This window comes from Mytilus californianus, unplaced genomic scaffold (assembly GCF_021869535.1).
Source record: "Mytilus californianus isolate M0D057914Y unplaced genomic scaffold, xbMytCali1.0.p SCAF_7, whole genome shotgun sequence".
Taxonomy (NCBI): domain Eukaryota; kingdom Metazoa; phylum Mollusca; class Bivalvia; order Mytilida; family Mytilidae; genus Mytilus; species Mytilus californianus.
In genome coordinates, this window is record NW_026262723.1 from 108465661 (window position 1) to 108490899 (window position 25239).

General features: G+C 32.7%; 1 protein-coding gene across 2 annotated transcripts in view; it reads left to right on the forward strand.

Moving 5' to 3' along the window:
* Positions 1–6319: 6319 nt before the first annotated feature.
* Positions 6320–25239, forward strand: part of LOC127708877 (ribosome biogenesis protein BMS1 homolog) — a 41857-nt gene continuing 22937 nt past the window's right edge. Inside the window, exons 1-9 of one of the 2 annotated variants that reach the window (XM_052214040.1) lie at positions 6320–6400; positions 10428–10607; positions 10951–11141; positions 12199–12278; positions 12902–13090; positions 13736–13878; positions 14187–14308; positions 17495–17694; positions 19204–19334. In XM_052214040.1, coding sequence (XP_052070000.1) covers positions 10441–10607; positions 10951–11141; positions 12199–12278; positions 12902–13090; positions 13736–13878; positions 14187–14308; positions 17495–17694; positions 19204–19334 — 1223 coding nt within the window. In that variant the 5' untranslated portion in view covers positions 6320–6400; positions 10428–10440. Of the gene's footprint in view, positions 6401–6611; positions 6728–10427; positions 10608–10950; positions 11142–12198; positions 12279–12901; positions 13091–13735; positions 13879–14186; positions 14309–17494; positions 17695–19203; positions 19335–25239 lie in introns of those variants that run through there. The other variant, XM_052214039.1, reaches the window with a different exon arrangement.

Consider the following 25239-nt stretch of genomic DNA (forward strand, 5'->3'; position numbering starts at 1 on the left):
GACATACTACTTATGCTAAATGTGAAACAGACCTAAGTGCTTAAAATTAACGTTGATCATTGAACATTGAAACTTAATGAGCATGGAATAAAAAGTGAAACTTTAAGGTGGTACCCAACACCTTGACTAATATTAATTTGGCTCGTTTAATTTTCATAAAATTTTGACAAAATGTTAACTTTGACCCTTTGACAAAAATATAAAAATTTCAAAAAATTTGAACCAACCACTTTATCAGAAAAATTTCATTGGTTATATAGCAGTTTGACAAACACTAATTTTGATCATTGAGAAGCTTAATATTTCCTTAACAATACAACGTAATTAAAACGTTTAGCTGATTTTTACAGAGTTATCTCCCTGTAGTGTTAGGTACCACCTTAAACTGAATCTCCGGGTTTTTTTCTTCATCAAACCGTACACAAACAATAGTCTTAAATGGAGAGTTATCAGATGTTGCCCCGTCACTTCTGGTTTCTTACAAGGAACAGTTCTGTGTCCTGTTATTTTCTTGTATGTACAAACGACCTACTACAATACTTGAAATCCAGTAAACTCAGGATCATACGATTCGCAGATGACAGCCTCATATACAAAACTACCAAATAGCAAATGATTTTTAATTACGTCGCAAGTCGGGAGCCTGTAATTCAATGATTTTCGTTGAATGATGTCTCTTATAAATATTCGTATTTCGTTTATTACTAGTATTTTCTCGTAACTCAAGATGCTGGTTTTCTTGTTTGAATTGTGTTGCATTTTGACCTTTTAAATAAAAATAAAAACATTGTCAATGAGACAACTATCCACCAGGGATCATGGCTTCTAGATTTGTCATTTAAATGAAGGAAACATCTAAAGTGTAAGTAACGTTTTAAACAATCTAAATTGGAGAGACATAACAGATACACGCCTTGGTATGCTATATAAAATCTCTTATCAACGAATCACAAACCGAAAACAGAGATAGAGTAATCCAAACGAACAAACAGACAAGAAAATTGCACTCACTATCGTACTAATTTCCATTCTTCAGGACACAACACATCATCAATTACTCGTTCCCCGCACATTCAAACCTGAACAACCTTCCACTGAGCGATAAGTGACTCTGTCGAGTCGTTCAAAGTAGCTGTTGTCACTAACACCTACATCAATTTTTCTTTACATCAAAACAAAAATAAAATTTAAGTCTATTTTATATAAATATGTTGTAATATCTTTGGGTTCATTTGACTGAAAATACGTTTCCACCTAGCCATGCGTAGTACTAGTGACATAAACTCCAACGTGTTGATGGTAGTTACTAGATAAAGAAAGGATAATGAACGCGATTGTCCATGTCAAATGTTCCATTGTGGAATCATCTTCGTTTTAATAGACTGGAACAACGATCGTTTAATTAATTTTGTAAAATTTCCACTGAATGTAGAGGGTGGCTTATGTGTGACTGAGGCTTAATTAAACGCTTCATTTAAAAATTATGCATTCTACAAAATAATAAATTAAACTTCCGACATGGCTTTGATTGTGCTAACTCTTGTCTGTTTTTTTTTTTTTTTTTACTTTCCATGAGCTAATGTTAAAAAATCTAACGCTAATCACAGATATAACTGTTCTTTTTCTATCATTTATTGGGTGTTAATAAAATTGAGAATGGAAATGGGGAATGTGTCAAAGAGACAACAACCCGACAAAAGACAGAATACAGCAATGGGTCTTCAACACAGTGAGAAAATCCCACACCGGGAGGCGGGCTTCAGCTAGTCCTAGACAAAGATGTGTACTAATTCAGTGAAAATGGACGTCACACTAAACTCCAAAACATATAAGTGAACTAAAACAAATCCCTAGGTTTGTTCCTTTAGGTGCCAATTGTCCCCTTGCTGGTATCGTCATTAAAAGGTATTGGTTAAAATTTGAAAGATCTAAAATAAAGGTGTTTTTTTGTTAGCAAAAACTCTATATGCTTTGAAAAGGAAAGGGGGTAAATAATGATGCACATATGTGTCTGTTCGTTTGACAGACATTATCCGGTGATAATTAGACTGGTCTTATATATCCTTGCATTTTCTAATACCGTTTTTATCAATCATAATTCATTAGCCTAAACAAATTACCAAATGGACATGTTTTATTTATTACTTGAAATTGGGCTTTTAACTAGCTTGGATTTTGAATCGTTACTTTTATTGTGTCTTTTGTCTTTTTGTTTCTTAATTTGTTTTAATGATTCGACTCAGTTTGTTCTATTTTGTGTTGTTCAGTGACACCGCTGTTGGCGAGAGAGCGCTTATAAAAATGTTTATTCCGACCACTTTCTTTTATGCCTGTCACAAACTAGATGCTTATAATTCAGTGGTTGACGTTGGTTGCTTTCTGCCGCAATTGTTTTTAGTTTATTTTTGTAGGATAAACTAGGCAGTTGATTTTTCTCTTTTAAATTGTTCCATATTTTGTCATACCGGAGCCTTTTATAGTCTCCTATAAGGTATGGGTTTTGTTCATTGTAGAAGACTGTAGACTGACCTGTAAATGTTCACGATTTTCCTCTTTTTCAGATGCGGATCCAGGATTTTGAAGAAGTGGGTGAAGTCTATTCATTAGCCATAAAAGTAGTTCCTTAAGGGGTTAAGCACCCTGGTTATCCCTTAATCCGCCCCAGTTTTTGTTGAAAAAATAATCGTAAGAACAAAGATGTTATTCTTAACTTTGCGTGTTTATTAAGGAGGAAACTGGAAAATCGTTTAGTTTTCAATCATGCGTTGATACATTTAAGTCGAAGTTAAAGGGTGATATTTCTTAAACTTCTGTAATTTTAGAACTCTTCGAACTGCATCTTACTGTGACTTGAATGCAAGTGTTGCTCTATTGAATCACAATCCGTCTCTAAGTCGACCAACCAAACTAATATTGATTCCGTCCAATTTATTCCATAAACTTTTGTTTAGGGCCAGCCGAAGAAGTGCATTTGTTGTTAAATTAGTTTTTCTGAACCCTTCTTGGTTTAAATCAATCATGGGAATCGGTGACCCTCGATATATGCGACTATTCTTTCTAGAATTATTCTTTGCATCAGCTATTAAAAAAGAAGATGTGGTATGATTGCATATTATGTATGTTAGACTGATTAGTCTATAGGAAGATGTGAAAAAGTAACTAATTTTTTTCCAGTTCGTCTTAGAAATTTTGCATCTGCACTTTACATGTATTTCCCCTTTTTTGCCATATGATGTTCTTCATCACTACCATAGTTAAATGTTCGCCTGCGTTCTTAAAAAAAATAGGCAAACTGCTGGTCTGGTCCTGGTACAGTCCTGTACGAAGGCGGTATATAGCAGCCTCTATTTCATCTTTGCTTCTTTGTCTGTCAAACCCATCTCTTTCCTGTTCTGCTTCACTGGTTTTTTTATACTGATTCTTCATGTCTATATATCTTTGTTGATTTTTTTTCAATCAAATTGTTGTTCAAAAAATCAGCTCGCCGGTGACCGTCCCCAAAGTAGATCTTCTGTAGGATTTCAACTTTACCCAAATTATCAAATACAGGATGCTTGTTGTCTACAATTAGTGGTAGTACTGAATTATCTTCTGTTTTTCTCATCATCTTTTTATTGGTTTTCCAAAAATCTTTCAAGTATTTTAGAATGGTTTAACTCATTTACCAGCGTTATTGCTCCAGATAACATATGTTTAGCAGTTGTAACATAGCTATTTGATGCTTTCTTGTTTTGATTTCTTTATATGGGATCAATTCTTTCTGTGTTTTACTAATGATATCTGAGAATGGCTGGTATAAATGATCAACTGAGTGGTTGTCATCTGGCTTATTTTCCAGCCATTCTCCAAATTTAGCGTTTGTTGTATGCGTCAATTCTTCCCAGTCTACTATGTTAAGTTGCCATACGTTTTGGCGTTCAGCAATTGACTTCTGTGCAAACACTTTCAAGAAACTTATATGGCCAGGTCGTATGTTCTCATGTGTAAGTGTGTCACAACTGATTAAATTATGTAGGAAATTTGACTTCATCAGTATAAGACATTTTACTGAGTTCCTTCCCGGTGGTTGGTCATCATTTACGCCTATCTTGCTTTGCCAACATGTTTTCGATAATGTCGCCGGCTTCGTTTGATTTAATGTTTCTCCATTCTTGACTTTTGGAGTTTATATCTCCTGCTATTACTACTGGTATACTACTTCTTACATCTACTAGTTTCAATCATAGGTTTTTGTCGAGCCAGCGACTTCTGTCGCAGAAAGCTCGACATAGGGATAGTGATCCGGCTGCGGCGGCGACAGCGGCGGCCCTTTCAAACTTCTTAAAAGCTTAATATTTCAGAAGGTAGAATCCCGGGATCCTTCATATTTTGTATATATATGCCTTATGTTATGAAGTTTCCGTCTGTCATATCATTCCCGGTCCGTTGTCCTTGACTTCATTTTCTTAACTTTTTTTCAAGATTCAGTGACTACTTGAAAAAAAGTTAAGATTTTTAGTATTCTAAATTTCTCTCTTAATATGAGTAATATGAGAACTATATTTGGTATGGGAGTACCTTGCAAGGTCCTCATGCCCGTCAGACAGTTTTCACTTGACCTCGACCTCATTCCATGGATCAGTGAACAAGGTTAAGTTTTCGTGGTCAAGTCCATATCTCAGATTCTATAAGCAATAGGTCCACTATATTTGGTGTATGGAATGATTGTAAGGTGTACATGTTCAACTGGCAGGTGTCATCTGACCTTGACCTCATTTTCATGGTTCAGTGGTTAAAGTTATGTTTTTATGTTTTGGTCTGTTTTTCTAATACTGTTTGCAATAGGTCAACTATGTTTGGTGTGTGAAAATATTTTACGATGTACATGTCAGTCTGGTATGTTTTATTTGACCTTTACCTTATTTTTAAGGTTCATTGCTTAATTTTAAGTTTGGTTTTTTTGTCTGTTTTTCTAATACTATAAGCAATAGGTCAACTGTATTTGGTGTATGGAATGATTGTAAGGTGTATTTGTCTGTCTGGACACAGGTAATTATCATCTGACCATGACCTCATTTTCATGGTTCATTGGTCAATCTTACGTTTTCCTGGTTAAGTTTGTTTCTTAGATACTATATGCAATAGGTCAACCATATTCAAAGCAACTCCTCCTCCTTTGAATGGACACAGCAACACCACATCATCATTCACATCTTACCAGCTCATACCTCACATATATTACAACATTTGGATGTTGGATGTTATGGGCCGTTGCAACGTATTTGTGATAATGAATGTCACAAAACCATGCTTTAGAACTCCTCAGTCATAACCAGATACAACATATGTGAACTAGCCTGCAAAGCATACCAGAAAGCACTATCCCCAGAAAACCTTCAGTCAGCATTTAGGAAGACTGGAATATACCCCCTGAATAAAAATGTCATCAACAAAGATCAACTGAAACCATCAGAGGTATTTACAACAAATGATGAATGCAAAGAATGAACCAAAAACAGATTATATACAAGTAGTTGAAGTTGATACGAACGGAGAAGTAACGGAAGTTGTTGAAAGTGCTGTGACTGATATTTTAGTTGTTGAAGATTTGCAAGATCATGATGTTACTGTTCCACACTTCTTTGCCGAAAGAATACACAAACTAAAGAAAATCAAGTCCGAAAATGACAAGAAAGAAAGAAAAACCCATGGAAAGATTGTATCCGGTATGCCCATAACTGAAACTGAGGTAGCAGAAAAGGTAAAACAGCATGTTGAAAACCAATAAAAAATAAATCAACCAACCAGAGTATTAAGAAAACTGGGAAACAAAATAAAAAGAAACCGTCCACTTTTGCTTCATCACTTACACCTGGACCTAGCCACACTAAACCTGGACCTATCCGCACATCATATAAACCAGGACCTAGCAACACTTCTCTTAAACCAGGACCTAGCCACATATATATATAGATGGACTTCAGCGATACAGACGATGAAGAAATTCCAGAAATTGAATTATGCTGTATATGTAAACAGTTCAGCCCCAATCAAATTAGACTTGGAGTTGGTGTTGAACTTACCAAATGGGTGTAGTGTGACAATTATAGGTGCAAGCACTGGACACATCTAAAATATTGTACAGAACAGAGGGCTGTGAGGAGGAATACCAAGTTTTACTGCATGCATTGCAAGGACATGGAATAGACAATTTTGCCCAATTTCTTTGTTATTGTTACTTGTTGAATATTTTATCGTTAAATTTTATTATTGTTACTTTTTTCAATACTTACCTTTTTAAATTAACTTTGAACAAAAAAGCGAAAATGCAAGGTGCTTGGTCTAATCTGTGTGACGTCACAAGGTGGTACATCCGGTGGACGAACTTGAGGGGCGAAAGTAGAACAGGCATTGATTTCAAGTAAGTGTTCACTGTTTCTTTTTCGTTATACTACAGTCTTTTGTTGAATCTTTTGCATGTCAAAGTTTAGATTTTTATTGAATCTTTATGACTGCAAATTATCGGGAATATACGGGAAACGTAGTTGAAAATGCACCGCGATATTCGTTAGGTGGACGAATTTAGGGGAGTCGAGGATACCGGATCATGTTCACGTTACTCCGACTGTGGACAGAGCATTAGTTGTTTTTAAAATGGCAGCTTCCATGTGGGCAAATTAATCATGTTTTTGATATAGTTTGTTGATATTTCAATAGATCTTAACAACTATTTAAAGACATATAAAAGGTAAGAAAAATAAATGTACATGTAAAATAAGCATGCTTTCGGATCGCAGATCTTATGAAAGAGTAGTCGGAGAAACAGAAAAGAACTTAATTCCAAAACAAGAGACAAACAAGCAAACAAGACATTCAAATTCGAACAGTTTCCTAGTTCCATCCTGCAAGAGAAACAGAAAAGAACTTAATTCCAAAACAAGAGACAAACAAGCAAACAAGACATTCAAATTCGAACAGTTTCCTAGTTCCATCCTGCAAAACACAGTACCTGAAAAGAATTTCTTCCCCAAGCACAATAACCGACTGGAACAAACTACCAGATAACATCGTAAATCGCACATCACTAGACTCAACTGTTCAAATCTTCAATTTATAAATCTTAATAGTGAACTATTTACAATGTACATCAACTAATTGTACATTTGTAATTTTCATTTTCCGCTATATTTTAATTTGTATAATATTAATCTATGTCTTGTAAGTTATCTTCCTGCATTTTCCGGAAATCTCCTGCTTGCCTGTCCACTCCTGCATTTGGATATTTTAACCTGTAATGACCCGCAGTCATATTTCTCAGAATTTTTCTTTAACTGAAAATAGAAATAAACATACAATATTAATGGGCGATCATTTGAAAACTTCTGTGATAAATTTTTTTTGTTCAATTTTTAAGTAATCGAAAAATCATTTCTGCCATGACAACTCCCAACAAGAAAGAGGTCTTTGTCTGGACCAAGGAAATTTCATGCAGATTTGATGAACGATTTACAATTTTTACGATCAAGTTCACTCTGCAATGAATCTTTCATTTTTCAGTCAACTTTTTGGATGCTTCTTGTGGTCTGTACGATGTTAGAAGGCATGCTAGAGTGTAACTCACAACACGTCAGTTGAGGCTAAAAAATACAAATCATGCAAATCGATTGGTTTTTTTTTACAGATACCAAACGATGAATTTGACATTTGTTATATACATGTACAATGATGTAGATCATTTTTATGCGCCTATCCTAAGTCAGGAGCCTGTTGTTCAGTGGTTGGCGTTTGTTTGTGTGGTTCATAGGTGTTTCTCGTATCTCGTTTTTTATATAGATTAAACCTTTGGTTTTACTGTTTGAATTGTTTTACACTAGTCATTTTGGGGCCCTTTATAGCTTGCTGTTCGGTGTGAGCCAAGGCTCTGTGTTGAAGGCTGTACTTTGACCTATAGTTGTTAACTTTTTATATATTGTGACTTGGATAGAGTGTTAGACCATTGGCACTCATACCACATCTTATTTATATAACAATGAATTGAAGAAATAAAGTATATTTGTTTGTTAACTCTCATTAGTGTTTTGTAAATGTATATAGTGTACAGGTCATATATTTACTTTGTAAATGTTGTTCACGCAAAATCTCCCCTCAGCTGTCATATCTGAGGGGAAAATCTCCCTCATTGAAAGTTTCAGAGGTTTGCAGGTATGCTCCAGTGACATAGTCTTCAATTTGTTGAAGCGCCTGCTCAGTACATGGTAGAATAGAATAGAAAAAAAGTCTGCATATACAGAGTGTGGTAGTAAGTGTTCGTCACCTGGGATTTTTCACTATATATTTCATAAAAAAAACTTGTTTTTTCAAAATATTATTTTTGTGGTAATTTCTGGTTTTATTTAAATAACTTGGTACCAATAGAAGCAGAATTGTTACAGGTTTATTTATTTGTTTGGTTGTATTTTTGTTGTGGAGCATTTTTGTTTTCTCATGAGATAAACACAAAAATATTTTCTGTTAAGACATTTGCTATATACATTGTATTTCAACTAAATTAAATTGTAAAAAATCATTATACATGTTCACATTAAGAGAAAACAAAAAACAACTGAGGACAAAACTATGACCAAACAAACAAATATTCTTTGGACAATTCTGCCTCTTTCAACACCTTATTTGAAAAAATCAAACCATAGACATGATAGATGCCTTCAAAATATTTTTTTGTAAAAATGTGTGTTTATATAAAATATTTAGCAAAAAAAGTAGGTGACAAATACTTTTGGCCATACATGTATCATGTGTATACTCATAATACTGTGGAAAGTTTGTTTTCCAAAATATTGAGTGCCATTTTCCACCTTAGATAAAGATATTTAAAGCTCAATATTTCCCCTCACATTAGCCTGTAAACTAATTTATTATATTTTGAGACAATAGACTGTTTCAAGAATGGACCATGTAAAATCGGCAGAGTGGCTTTAGAAAAAATTCCAATCGGCACATATTTAAGGTTATTTTGGCATTTGGGTAATGGGTAGTCAAATCTGCACCAAATGAGATGAGTAACTGTGAGATAGGACAAAGCCTTATAAATTATTACTTCAATACTGATTTTTGCAAACTTCAATAAAATGAAGTAAGGCCATGTATTATTTTTACATTTTATGACATTGTGTTTTTTTAGATACCCTACAACACTGGCTTCTACAAGGGCAGAACAATTAATAATCCTAAAGTATCGCCTAAGTAATATATAAGTTATATACAGGAAGTGGCTGATTCCCTGTGTACTTCTAAACATCTCTAGATGGTCTACTTGATGACCTAAAATAAACCCTACCAATAAGACAACCCTTTACCAAATTGCTAAAAATAAATGAATTCACAGAATATTTTTAATTTCTGATGAAAAGGTAACAGAAATACAAAACTGTTGCTGGTGTTGGTCCTGTTGTTATGGATTTTAGTTATGACGTCATTTTCAATGTAAACAAAGAATGGCTATCTTCAGGAAACAATTTTCATATTAAAAGTTAAAAGATGTTATTTAAATAAAAATGTAATAATTTATACCATAAAACCATTACCTCAGCTTATTATTGATTAATATTTGTGTATCAGATTCCTTATTAGATACAAAAGCATTATTGATCAGGTGAGATTCCCCTGAGACCACATTTTGTTTCCTATAAAATCATATGTTGAATAAGCACTTGACCCATGTTAAAAGGATACAGAAATTATTTTCATTGCTTATAAATTGCCAATAATCTTGTAGTAATCAGGTGTAACAAATTTGTTAATCATCTGATGCTTCTTCCTTATATTTTATTTAAAGTCCTGAGACAAAAGATACCAGAAGAGAGACTGGATACTATAAAAGATTTCTGCGCAAATGCAGAAGGCTGAAAAAAAAATTGTTTTGTTTAAGGGTTGGGGGGAGTATATTTTTTTTATTATATACATGTACATGTATATTTCCAAATCTAGCAATATCAGAGGTTAATGAAATATGTACATTGTACATTGTTATAAATTGTTTTGTGAACAAAACAACAAACGAAAAACAAATATGACATAAAGCAACAAATGACAACCACTGAATTACAAGCTCCTGACTTGGTACAGACACACACAAAAATGTGGTAAGGTTAAACATTGTTGCTGGCGTCTGACCATCCCCTAACCTGGGACAGTGGTGAAACAGCACAACATAAGAACAAACTATAAAAATCAGTTGAAACAGCTTAACTCATCATGTCAATTGAAATCATATGATCAATCTATTTCTTGCATAGTTCACATTTTTGGTTTCTCCTTTACTGGAACAATGAATACAGGTCAATTATATTTGGTCTATAGAATCAATGTTTACTCATGGTTTGTGAAAATTCCAAAACAAAAGGAAAATTTCTCACAAATAAAAAGTGACATTCTATCTTTTCTTTCAGTTTTTGAGCAATTATGGAAGGAGAAGACCATAAAAAGGTCCATCGTAAACGGCAAGCTGGACCAAAAGCTGAAAAGAAAAAGTCCAAGAAAAATCATCAACAAGACTTGACCCCTCAGCAGAGGAATCCCAGAGCTTTTTCTATACAGCATGCTAGAAAAACTGCTAAAATTGTTCAGAGGTAAAACATTGATTATGCAATCTTATTGCTTGCCATGGAGAGAAGATTGATTGTATATTGAATCATTATGACATGGTGGATGATTCCATATTAATTATAAAATATTTCTTCCAGGAAAACAGTAGTATTGGGTAAAAAGCTGCTCAACAAAAATAAACCTTAAATTTTGATAAATAATACAATGAAATCAATTGTCAATAATTTCTAATTTCCTGATTGTAGGAGCATAATAGTCACTTAGATATCAATGTAAAGTCTTCGCACAGATGCAATCATCAATTGTCAGACAGTGAACCTATGACACATGAATATATACATATGTATCCATTTTTGTCATTTATAGGAGTCAAGATTTAAAGACAAAGAAACACCATATACCATTAGTAGACAGAACCCCTGTAGAACCTCCACCTGTGGTGGTTGCCATTGTAGGACCACCTAAAGTAGGGAAGACAACTCTATTCCAATGTATTGTGAAGAATTATGCCAAACAAAGATTAGCTAGTGTACAGGGACCAGTCACAGTTGTAGCTGGTAGGTTTATGGTTTGGTTTGGTTTGGTTATGATCCTGTATTTTTTTAGAGTTCTCTCTACATTTAAAAAATATTCTTACAAGATTGATTATCCAGTCAGTTCCTGCTATTGGTGATGGAATTAAATTTGTCATAATTTTTGGTCACACTAACCTGTCCTCAGCAATATTATCCTGATATATAAAATTCAAAAAATTCTTATTAATATTGGGGCCTTGGTGGCCAAGTGGTCTAAGTAGTTGAACTACTGTATCACTAGCCTGTCAACACTGAGGTTGTTAGTTCAAATCCCACACATTGCAGGATCTCTTGACTCTAATCCTAATTGACTAGGAATGTCAGTTTTCCTACCGAAGGTTTGTGGTTCTCTCAGGGCACTTTGGCTTCCTCCACCAATAAAAACTGACTGCCAAGAAATAGCACAATAGTGCTGTTAGACTGTAAGTGTTGTTAAACATCAATCAATCTTATCAATATTTAAACTGGATATTGTTTTCATTCATTGATTGCTAAATGCTTAAACTTCAGAGATATATACAATATATGTACATTGTTGGAACATATTTAATTTATTTGTATGAGCTTTAGAAAGGGAACAAAAAGCGAGGCTCGCCAAGCTTTTCTCCTGTTTTGTAGCGAGTACAAATAAATTTTATATTTTCCGACAATGTACATATATTGTTTTTATCCTAAAATTTACACTTGAAACTTAAGTTGTTAAAATCTAAATCATTGTCTCTAATTTTTCAAAGAAATTGACATGGTTTAAACGCAGACCGCGAAGAGGACCCCAAAATGAACTGTTACGCAAAAAAAAATATCCACATTACCGCTTGCTCAACATGGAAGCGGGGTAACAGGAGTACAAGTGCAAATAAAGCAAAAATTTATTTGTGTACCTGTTATTTATACAATAGTTGGCTGATTGCAGGATAAAATAAATTATTCATGTATTGAATACATGTATTTTGAAAGCAGATTAAAGAAACAAAATTGATGATTATGTGTGTTTATTTGGAATATTTAATGAACTAAATTTAGCTACATTTTTTTACAGGTAAAAATAGAAGATTAACCATTGTTGAGTGTAATAATGATATTAATGCCATGATTGATGTGGCAAAAGTTGCTGATCTGGTAAGGCTTACTTAATAAATATTAAGTTTTATTTAACAACCTGTCCATAAAGTAAGTGTGAGCTATTGAAAACACTTAGAGTTGGTCATCCATAAACTTTTCACATGTTCATCTTCACTGAAACTACAAAGCCAACTTGAAACAAACTTGTATGGATGTCTTTTATAAAAGTACCTCATTTCATTGAAATTGGATAAAAGATGGTAGATCTTAAATATGGTGATCAATTTGAAATTTCCTCCTACTCTGAAATAAAATAGAAATGTAAGTACATAATATATTTTTGTGAAATAGTATATTTAAATATATAAATAGAGTTTGGTCGAAATTAGGCATTGTTACTAGTAGATGTATTTAAATATCATCATATATCAGGACATTTTTTGTGATTTGCTCAAGAAAATGACTTCTCGCTGGGATTGATTTTTTGCTATTTGAAATAATTTCCATGACTATTACTATATTCAAGATTGGTAAGTTTTGGGAAATATTAGCAATTTTCTACAAATAGATAAAAAGATACATACCAAAATAACCTGATATATGGTACTAGAAATTGTTGAATTTTAGGTGTTGTTACTGGTAGATGTATTTAAATATTAATAGAATTGATTGAATTTTAGGTGCTGTTACTAGTAGATGCTAGTTTTGGATTTGAGATGGAGACTTTTGAGTTTTTGAACATCTGTCAGGTCCATGGGTTTCCTCGTATTATGGGTGTACTCACACATCTGGACTCATTTAAAGACAACAAGAAAATGAGGAAGACCAAAAAGAGACTGAAACACAGGTTCTGGACAGAAGTTTACCAGGTAAGATACTGGTACATACTAATGGTGTTAAATATTGACAGATTCATGATTAAAAAGAAATAATAACAGGAGTCACATGGTGGGTGTCACTAGTGGAGCTTTCCCTTCTAGTTCTGGAATTGTTTTGACAAATCATTATTTTTCTGTGTAGTGTTTAGTGGAATATTATTTGTCTTTTTCTCTGTTTTCTTTTTGCTAAATGTCATGGTTTTCAAATTTACTTTCAAAAAACAATTTTCATTTACACTTGTTGCTGAGGACATTATTATTTTTTTGTGAGGTGTGAGTTGTTCAACTCGTTGTTGTAATTTTCAAGATGAAGGAGAGCAATAGTGAATAGATGTATTGTCTCTCTGTACCATTATTTATGTATGCAGAATATTTAACATTCTTCTCATATCACTTTTTCCCCTATTTACAGCTACTATGTGATCTCAGTATTTTGATAAAATATGAAAATGTGTCTCTGAGTGTTGAAGTCTTTGTGCACATGAAAACAGATATATTTTATAACCATCAATGAAACAGTAACCCGACAAAAATATTCAAAACAAAATGAAAATTGATTATTCAAACACTACTGTTTAATATAATTGATAGGGGACTTGACCGTCATAATATTTATAATTCTATTTTTATTTACAGGGTGCAAAGTTATTTTACCTGTCAGGAATGGTGAATGGTGAATACCAGAAAACAGAGGTCCATAATCTTTGTCGTTTTATCTCCGTGATGAAATTCAGACCTCTTCAGTGGAGAATTACACATCCTTATGTCATAGCAGATCGGTAATAGTGCCAGAATTAGATTTTTACCCCATATATATATATATGTACATCCTTCATACACAATATGGTTTATAATGTTAGAAGCAAGGTTGTCAAATTTCTTATTTCAGCTTGGTTTTAGTATAGAAATATACCTAGATTCCTTGTATATCCTGGGAGAAACTGTAAAAATAAATTGTTTAATTTTCCTTCTTGTTGCTTTTAAGGCAAGCCTAGAAGTAATGACAAATTTCAATTAAACACAACTGAAGGAAATATCAGAATTTTATGATTGGCTTGTTTCATTTTCTTGTCATGTTTATTTTTAGAATGGAGGATATATCTGATCCTGAATTGTTACGACAGAAGCCTAAATCTGATCGTAAAGTGTCACTGTATGGCTATGTCAGGGGTACACACATGAAAAACCATATTACAGTTCATATTCCAGGTAAAATAAAGTTGTGATATATTGTTTTATTATACTTCACGTTTAAATGCAATATTTTGATTGGCTAATACGAGGGTGTTAATTTACTCTATCACATAGCTGAGGGGGTGACATTTTTAGCTCACTGGGGCCCGAAGGGCCCCATGTGAGCTTATGCCATCACTTGGCGTCCGTCGTCGTCTGTCGTTGTCGTCTTCTGTCGTCGTAAACTATTTCAAAAATCTTCTCCTCTGAAACTACTGGGCCAAATACCTTCAAACTTTAACTAAATGTTCCTTAGGGTATCTAGTTTATAAATTGTATCCGAAGTTTTGATCCATCGACAAACATGGCCGCCATGGCTAAAAATAGAACATAGGGGTCAAATGCAGTTTTTTGCTTATATCTCAAAAACTAAAGCTTTTAGAGCAAATCTGACATAGGGTAAAATTGTTCAATTGGTCAAGATCTATCAGCCCTGATATTTTCAGACAAATTGAACAACCCATTGTTGGGTTGCTGCCACTAAATTGATAGTTTTGAGGAAATTTTGCAGTTTTTTGTTGTTATCTTGAATATTATTATAGATAGATATAAACTGTAAACAGCAATAATGTTCAGCAAAGTAAGATCTACAGAAAAGTTAAATGACCAAATTTGTCAATTGACCCCTTAAGGAGTTATTGCCCTTTAAAGACAATTTTACGAAATGTGTTCATCAAGTTTGCTAACATTTAAAAATCTTCTCTTCTGAAACTATTGTGCCTAATACTTCTTAACTTTGAATGAATGTTCCTTTAGGAATCTAGTTTATGAATTGTATCCGAAATTTTGATCCATCAACAAACATGGCTGCCATGGCTAAAAATAGAACATAGTGGTGTAATGCAGTTTTTGGCTTATATCTCAGAAACTAAAGCATTTAGAGCGAATCTCACAAGGAATTAAAATGTTCAAAAGGTCAAGATCTATCAGCCCTGAAATTTTCAGACACACCGAACAACCCATTGTTGGGTTGCTGCCACTGAATTGGTTGTTTTAAGGAAATTTTGCAGTTTTTGGTTATTATCTTGAATATAATTGAAGATAAAGATAAACTGTAAACAGCAAAAATGTTCAGCAAAGTAAGATCTTCAAAAAAGTTTAATATGACCAAAATTGTCAATTGACCCCTCAAGGAGTTATTGCCCTTTAAAAACAATTTTACACAAGTTGTTTTATGTTTTTTAACTTTAAAAATCTTCTCAAATGAATCTAGTATAAATTTTGTATTTCATTTCCTTTTACGTCAAGAAACATAGACACTATGGCTAAAATTGAACATATGGGTAAAAAAGCAAAAATAATCATTGATGAAAGATTTAAGCAAAAAAAATAACAGGTGAGCGATTCAGGCTCTTGAGAGCCTCTTGTTTTGAATGTCACCCTCTCGTCCAGACCAATCAAAATTCGATAATTTAAAAGACAATGAATTGAATTTAAATCAAGCTATTAAAGACAATGCTTAAGTTCTACGTTTTGGCTCATTCTATTATTTGACTGTCAAAATAAAAAAAATAAAACATCTTGCTTCGCTTCTGTTGATTTTTCTAATACCCGTAACGTTGTTATGTACGTGACGTCATAGAAAATACTTTGAAATAAAATTCATCTGTAAAAGACAATAATGATAGGACATTCAGTATAATAAATTAAATAACACATAGCTAAGAGGGTGATAGAGCAGATTGGTACCCCTCGAAAAAGCATTGTCAACCTTGGCTTCGCCGCAGTTGACAATGTTTTCTCAGGGTATCAATCTGCTCTATCACCCTCTCAGCTATGTGTTATTTATATAATGTCTGGGAAATTATTTATTTTTAGCTCACCTGGCCCGAAGGGCCAAGTGAGCTTTTCTCATCACTTGGCGTCCGGCGTCCGTCGTCGTTAGCTTTTTACAAAAATCTTCTCCTCTGAAACCACTGGTCCAAATTTAACCAAACTTGGCCACAATCATCATTAGGGTATCTAGTTTCAAAAATGTGTCCGATGACCCCGCCAACCAACCAAGATGGCCGCCATGGCTAAAAATAGAACATAGGGGTAAAATGTAGATTTTGGCTTATATCTCTGAAACCATAGCATTTAGAGTAAATCTGACAAAGAGTAAAATTGATTATCAGGTCAAGATCTATCTGCCCTGAAATTTTCAGACAAATCTGACAACCTGTTGTTGGGTTGCTGCCCCTGAATTGGTAATTTTAAGGAAATTTTTCAGTTATTATCTTGAATATTATTATAGATAGAGATAAACTGTAAACAGCAATAATGTTCAGCAAAGTAAGATCTACAAATAAGTTGTCATGACCAAAATTGTCAGTCGACCCCTTTAGGAGTTATTGCCCTTAATAGTCAATTTTTAACAATTTTTTGTAAATTTTTGTAATCTTTTACAAAAATCTTCTTCTCTGAAACTACTGAGACAAATTTAATCATACTTGGCCATAATCATTATTAGGGTATCTAATTTAAAAAATTTGTCCGATGACCCCGCCTTCCAACCATCATGGCCGACTTGGTTAAAAATAGAACATAGGGGTAAAATGCAGTTTTTGGTTTATATCTCTGAAACTAAAGCATTTAGAGCAAATCTGACAGGTGGCAAAAATGTTCATCAGATTTAGATTTATCTGCCCTGAAATTTTCAGACGAATCCGACAACCCGTTGTTGGATTGCTGCCCCTGAGTTAGTAATTTTACAAAAATTTTGCAGTTTTTTGTTATTATCTTAGATATCATTATAATATCTAATATCTAATACTATTAATTATGATTTTAACCTTATTTTACATGATTTCCAAAGCATCAGTAAATACAGGTGAGCGACACAGGCTCTTGAGAGCCTCTAGTTTCTCAAAGTTATAATAAATCATCTAACTGATATTTTTTTTTCTCTAAATAGTTATCAGACCAACAGATCTGAGATCCGTGTAATTTGTTAAGCTATAACACCCAGAATATAACAGATAAAGAAAATCTCTAAAAAGCCATGTATATCTATCTGTTTAAGGCTTGCAATAACTCAACAACAATCTCATGATATACTTAAGAATAACCATTAATATTATGAACAGTTCTTTTATTGCTGTTCTTCATCCAACCAGAGTATCTGATCTATATTCAGAGTGTTTGCATATATTTAGAGTATTAATAAGCTGTTTGTTACAGGTTGTGGTGATTATTCTATCAGTGATATGCACTTCTTACCTGACCCCTGTCCCAGCCCTGACAGAGAGAAGAGACGGTCCCTCAGTGCTAAGGAGAGGATGATATACGCCCCCATGTCAGGAGTTGGGGGTATTGTTTATGACAAGGATGCTGTATATATAGATCTTGGTGGTAGCCATTCACATAAACAAGCTGAAGAGGTATAGTGGAAACTTCATAGATTATCATTGTATGACAACATTTGACCTTTCTTAACATAAAACATAATACCGCTGGATTGACAACAACACTTTAGTAAACTGCAAGATTTATTGTGTCGACTAGTTTCGCCGATTAGATCGGCGTCTTCAGGACAAATTATATAGAAATTTCAATCCCTGAAGTATAAAAAAATGGTATCTAAATTTTAACGTCATAATGTGTTTACTCCATTGTCTTTGTTGTTCCTGGTTACCAATGTATGAATGAAATGAAAAGATTACAAATGTATGTACATAAAGGTAGTAAATTAATGTAATAAATCATACGAAGTGAACCGGAAGATTCGGATGACGAAGTGATTTACATTAAAACTACAGGACCACCCAGATATAACACTAACAGTTACGGTTACTTAGTCAAGTCGAGGAAAATGAAACACCAGTAATTATGGACAGCTACACAACCTATGAAGGACGTACTAAACAGATAAAAACATGTGAAGAGGAATTAAACAAACAATTAACAGTCAAGGAAATTCACAACATTTACAGCATTTAAAAAACAATTGACAATAACATTTAACTTTTTATTTCAATTTATTACATTAATTTACTACCTTTATGTACATACATTTGTAATCTTTTCATTTCATTCATACATTGGTAACCAGGAACAACAAAGACAATGGAGTAAACACATTATGACGTTAAAATTTAGATACCATTTTTTTATACTTCAGGGATTGAAATTTCTATATAATTTGTCCTGAAGACGCCGATCTAATCGGCGAAACTAGTCGACACAATAAATCTTGCAGTTTACTAAAGTGTTGTTGTCAATCCAGCGGTATTTTATTTATTTATTTTTATTGACAACCCTGCATACCATCGGGTATCCTCTTTAGTGACTCTACCTTCACTTCACCACAAAGGCATTGGTTCAGCAGCTTCTTATTCTTATAACATAAAATATGTATAAAAATGTGCTTAACTTAGATATGTTGGTGTGGTAGACATTGAAATTACATTTAATCTGTAAAAAAAATCTGTCATTCCAATCCAAATTGTAAGCAAGAACCCTTGTATAAACTGAGGATAGTGTTAATTCCAGTTTTATAGACAGTAATAATTGGTTTGTCCAGCATACTTCACTTTGTGATATTAAAATTTTCAAAGCAATGTTGAATAATTTGTTGAGAGCAAAAACGAATGTATGAACAGAAGAAGATCTAAGGTAAATCAATGATAAAGCAACATCTTAACAAAACCGATTTTTTTGGACTATACAAAATCTTTTGAAATAACTTTCCCACCAGATCTAATAAATCAGTTGGGAAAATATATTCCCATGTTGATATAGGATATATGTAGTATCTTGTTCAAATTTTACTCAAATTTTTATTGAAAAATAATTTTTTTATCTATTGTTATTCAATTTTTTGGAAGAAATTGAAAGAACTAAAAAAACAAATTGTAATCATATTTTTAATAGTGTTTTCTATATTTTAGAATTCAGCCCCAGCAAACGAATTTGTTGCCTCTTTGATGAATGTTGAGAACCCATTGGATAAGAAGATGACTTCAAGTCATGTGACCATGTTTTCTGGTACTGCACCAATCACAGATGGTGATATGGAAGAGTAAGTACAAAGATATCAGGTGAAAGATCAAATGCTTGGAAATATGAATCATAAATGTAAAAAATATGAAGCACACTAAAAAAGACATCCATTGCATAGAATATTCTTACAATTTAACTATCTCTGTGTGCATAAAGTAAAGTGAGGACGGTTGTTAACTGCCATTATTAGAAGTAAGAATTATCAGATTTATAGTTCACCTTTCAAAAAGCAAGCTTTTATTTGAATGGTTACTACACACTCATTTTAATTCACTGTTATGTTTCAAACTTCTTCCCATTACCAATGTGTTTACAAACCAGGTAGATACGTAATCTTACTCCTTGTGCTGAATCGTAATTGTTATTATGATAGATTTAAGTTATATCATCTTATTGATTGTTTACATTTTCTGGCTTGTTAAATCAATATTTTATGTGTGATTTTGCTGTATATAACTTATGATGCAGTGATGATCATGTGATATTGTTAGCTTGTTAAATAGTGAAATTATTACTTTTTGATTAGTAATGGTAATTTTGTTTCATATATGATCCACCTTGTATCCTTATCAATGACCACAAATCAGCGAGATATGAAAATAAAAAAAGAAAATCTATAGGTGAATTTGCTTGATATTTTATATCACAAATAATGAGCACATAATAAACAATATAGCACTAAGGTTTTTACATAACATCAGTCAGCACTTAAAGTCAAAGGTCAATAATTTGCTGTGTTTGACCAAATATCTTCTCCATGAGTCTCTGTCCAGTTTTATGATGGCTGTATCTCCTGGCAGCTGGAATAACCTTTGAGATGGTCCCAGATTTAACCGAATGGTTCACAAAGTCCCAGCATGCTCTTTCAAGGTCATCCAGACCAAACTGTGATGCCCCACATAAAAGTCCAGCTACACATGAACTGTTGATGTCCACAGAACCACTGTGTATGAACTGTATTATCTTTCTGAAGTCCTCTGGTTCATACTTCTTCACAACAATGGTAACTTTGTCTGATTTTACTGAGGTTTTCTTTTTCTTGTCTTTTTTGTCAGCTTTACTCTGAAATTCAGATTCCTTCTGTTTCTTTAAGATAAGATTGTACAGCACTCTGCTTCTTGTTCCCAAGATGGCCTTGACACCATGAACTTTGACCTTTTCTGAACCAACTTCAAATGTGACATCACAAAGTTCTGGTATGGATGAGATGACCTTCAGTTGTTCTGTCAGAGCTTGTGTATTTTTGTAGCTCATCTTTTCTTTGACCTTGACTGGGTCCCTGTTGTAGCTGGTTGGTAACAGTTTGCCTTTTCCAGGTTTCTGAGTTGTTGTGGATGACTCTGAGTCTGATGGTGTGGATTCATATCCAGAGGAATAGTCATCCTGTTCCACATGTTCAAAGTCCACTAAAGCCAGAGTGGATTCACATCTATTCATTTTGTAGTTGTTAGTGTGTGTAAAGACAAAGATATAATTTGAAATGATTTGTACTTTCATATTACTGTATAGTATATATATACATGACATTTTATGAAATGAATTGCTCCTTTTTTGACAAGTAGCATAAAATGGCATAAAAATTGAGACATGGAGACATTTCTGTCAATGAAAGTTCCACAGAGTTGTTTGCTTGTCTACAGCTTGGGGTCATCAACCTATTCAATTAATTTAGTTGATTGGTTGATTAGTTTGTAAAGCTAATTTGATTTACCCTTTTGTAAATTAATCATTGGGAAAAAAATAGCAAACAAAGTAATGTATTGTAATTAAATCAATAATGCTCATAAAATCTGACATTTAAAATTATCTATTAAAAAAAAAGACATCAATCATTTTTTCTTCGATATACTTTACAATTTTTGAAATGATGGAATAACAGCATATAGAATGTGAAATATTCTATTATTACATATAAATGATTGTGTATGCTATCATGCATATGTATATTTTAATTAAGGTAGACTTTTAAACTGTACTTACTAAAGTAAGTCAATTGGAACAATTTTTTTTTATCTTTACTCAAATTAATTAATATCTGCATCTATAATGAAAAAAATATGGGCAAGGCTAGTATTGATTAAATTTATCTTAAGGTCAAAGGGCCATAATTCTGTAAATCTACAAGAATATAATTAAAAACATTCAATTGTTTACCCCAATACACAACTATAAACAAACAACATGGCAATACCATCCAAAGAAATTCTAGAAAAATACTATATTCAGTAAAATTTCCAAGTCCAGTCTTAAAATTCTCTCCAAAATTACTTCAAATGAAAGAAATGCTTTACTCAATCATAATTAAATCATTCTATTCCAACTAACTAAAAGTTATCATCCAAAAAACAGTAGTTTTCCTGATTGTCATAATGGAAACCACCATTCCAATCATTGTAATTCAAATCAAATTTCCTCAGTATTTTATGGTCAATAGTTTTTATGTCAAAGTGGTAAGATATTGTTTAAAGTAGACTTCAATTATCATAAAGAAAACTACATGCATTTGTTATAGATGTATTATCAGGTGTAAGGTCATAATGGCAACAAATGCTACAGTACACTGATATATTAAGGGACAAATATTTTACTACATCAACTTTGAATTAACTCAAATAAAATATTTTTTCTGTTAGATGAAGACTTAAAATTATAAAAAGAATATTGCTACTGGTTTAAGATCACTATTTAATATAACATTGTTTTTTGTCAGGAGTACATTTTCGAATACCTTCATTGTTTTTCTTCCCATTCATCTTTGATAAATTGGCATCTGTCAAAAAATTGTGCAGAATTTATCTGTGTTTCAAATAAAGAAATACTTGGCATGAGTAAAGTTTTATGATACATGTAATACAAATGATAATATATAAATCTTTCAAGGAAGATGTGAGCCACCTTCCACCTCAAAACAATTTAAGTAAAATGACAAAGACATCGTTTTGGTATAGCAAACACACAAAATCTCACAGATCAAAAATAAAAATAGCCAATGCACAACTTCATGACACGAAGACAAATCTGTACTCTTTGAATTCTGTCAAGCTTTTTTCAATAAGGTGCAGACTAACAAACTCTTAAGCACAAATGGCTGTCCATGTTTTGATATGGGAAACCCCAAATCCATTCAGATTACAAATTGAAAAAGCAGATGCACAACTTAACACCCTGTAAAAGAATCTGTGCATGTTTGGTTGAATCCTGGAAAGCAGTTTGTAAGTATTTGATAATTGATGTAAAGTGTGACAGGTAGAATGTGGAAGCAAAGCAGAGGACAACGTCACAATATGACAGAATTGATCGCAATGTGTCAACAGCAACAACTGGATGCTGTCAGGTGACCCAATAGTTATATACATAATGAGTTATCAGTAAAGAAAACAAGATGTTTCATTTTATTATCATCATTTAGCATTAGGAGTTTTTTTTCAAAAAGTTAAAACTATCCAGTCTCCTTATGTATGCTTCCCATACTGTCTTGTTCTTATGGTTTTGTCCTGTAATGGTGTAGAGATTTTGTGTCATGAATTTATACTCAATACCACTTCTTTTCAGCAAGTTATTTGACTGTACAGTTAATTTAAGCACACATATAATTATGTCAAAACAACTGTTAGAAGAACTATCATCATATTCACTGCACATAATATTGATCCAGGTTTTGATAATGTTTTAGAATGTAAGTGTGAAGAAGGATTGAATATAAATTAATGTTTTACTTGTAACAGCCCACAATTGGATAAACCTTTGACAAAGGGTTGCATTGGGAAATGAATGTCCACTGATAAAACTTGGTCTATCTTTTATAACAGCAGACAGAGTCATTTGTTGTCATATTGTGTATACTGTAGTTACATTAAATACATTAAAAATATTCAAGAGGAATCATCATAGGCCACACTGGCTCAGCTTCTTTTTCAGAGGGTAGTTTGCAAACAAAATTTATCACATTTTTTTCTGAATATTTATTTACTTATAAATGAATAACATAAACATAGCACTAATGGTAATAACAAATTAAGCACTGAACAGTTATTTACAATTCAACAGTTTGTTGTGTTTGACTAAATATCTTCTCCAGGAGTCTTTGCCCAGTTTTATGATGATTGTATCTCTTGGCAGCCGGTATAATCTTTGAGATGGTCCCTGATTTAACAGAATGGTTGACAAAGTTCCAGCATGCTCTTTCAAGGTCATCCAGACCAAACTGTGATGCACCACATAAAAGTCCAGCTACACATGAACTGTTGATGTCCACAGAACCACTGTGTATGAACTGTATGATCCTTCTGAAGTCCTCTGGTTCATACTTCTTCACAACAATGGTCACTTTGTCTGATTTTACTGAGGTTTTCTTTTTCTTGTCTTTTTTATCAGCCTTTCTCTGAAATTCAGCTTCCTTCTGTTTCTTTAAGATAAGATTGTACAGCACTCTGCTTCTTGTTCCCAAGATAGCCTTGACACCATGAACTTTGACCTTGTCTGAACCAACTTCAAATGTGACATCACAAAGTTCTGGTATGGATGAGATGACTTTCAATTGTTCTGTCAGAGCTTGTGTATTTCTGTAGCTCATCTTTTCTTTGATCTTGACTGGGTCCCTGTTGTAGGTGATAGGTATCAGTCTGTTATTCTGTGGGTTATGAGTTGATGTAGATGACTCTGAGTCTGATGGTGTGGATTCATATCCAGAGGAATAGCCATCCTGTTCTACTTGCTCAAAGTCCACTAAAGCCAGAGTGGATTCACATCTGTCCATTATGGAAATAATTGTTGATGAATAATAATATGTTGAAAAGAATTGATTTGATTTTTGATTGCTGAAGTTTGGAACATTGTGATTTATATGTAAAAAATATGAAATGATTTGCTCCTAATCTGACAGAGAGCTGAACTTGGCAGAGTTGAATGATAGAGAGATTTGTGTCTATCCTTGGGACATATTGAGTGATTGGCTCACCAATGGCTTGGGTGTTGATTATAATTGTTCTGAAATTTGATTAGATAATTGTCAACTTTAAATTAGTTAATTAATTTTTATCAGTTTATTTAAAATTTAAATGTATTAAAACATGAGAAATATTAATAACTGTGTAATAACTTTAATGAAATTTACAAAATAAACAAAAGAAATATTACCTTTATTATTTACTTATTCTTTAAAACACATGAAAGCAATTCATTTCAATATTTGTGTATTTGATAGCATTAAGCATGATATAAGTTTTTTATTATTTTGTCATAATTTTGTATTTATCTATTCTGATGCATCCATCAATAGATAGCTGTTTTACTAAACTTCTTTTTTATGCAGAATTTTTTCAAATTTATCACTTATGTGAATGAATGAAACAAAAGTGTTCTAAATTTAATCAATTCAATTCAAAGTTTTGATTGTTTAAATCAAGTATATTTCAACAAAGGGATTGGATAAAGACCAAGTAATTTAAATCATCTCTCATATAACATGGATAGAATAAAAATGGGGTTTTTACATATTAAACTAATTGATACATCATTTTAAATCAAAGTGAGTCAGGGGAGGCAATCCTCCCTCATCTGTATGATCAAGATAATTAGTTTGTTTTAGTTTTGATTTGATGTTTAGACCATGAAAATATTTTGGAACAAAAAGTGATAATCTTAATTTATTGGAAATATTATGATTATTGTAGACATCAATCTATATTTAGTTTAACTGCAGATATTGAACTAATAAAAAAATCAGGAGACAACTATCCACTATATACCAAATTACGTGGATGATAGCAACTATAGTATGACCTTACGCATACTGGGAAATTAGTTATGATAGGCCATAGCATGATATAATGTGGAACTTTTCAAAAGAAAAAACAAAGGCCTGATTTATGACAAAATAATAAATAATAAAAAAAAGATATACATGTAGTACAAAAACAGTTTAC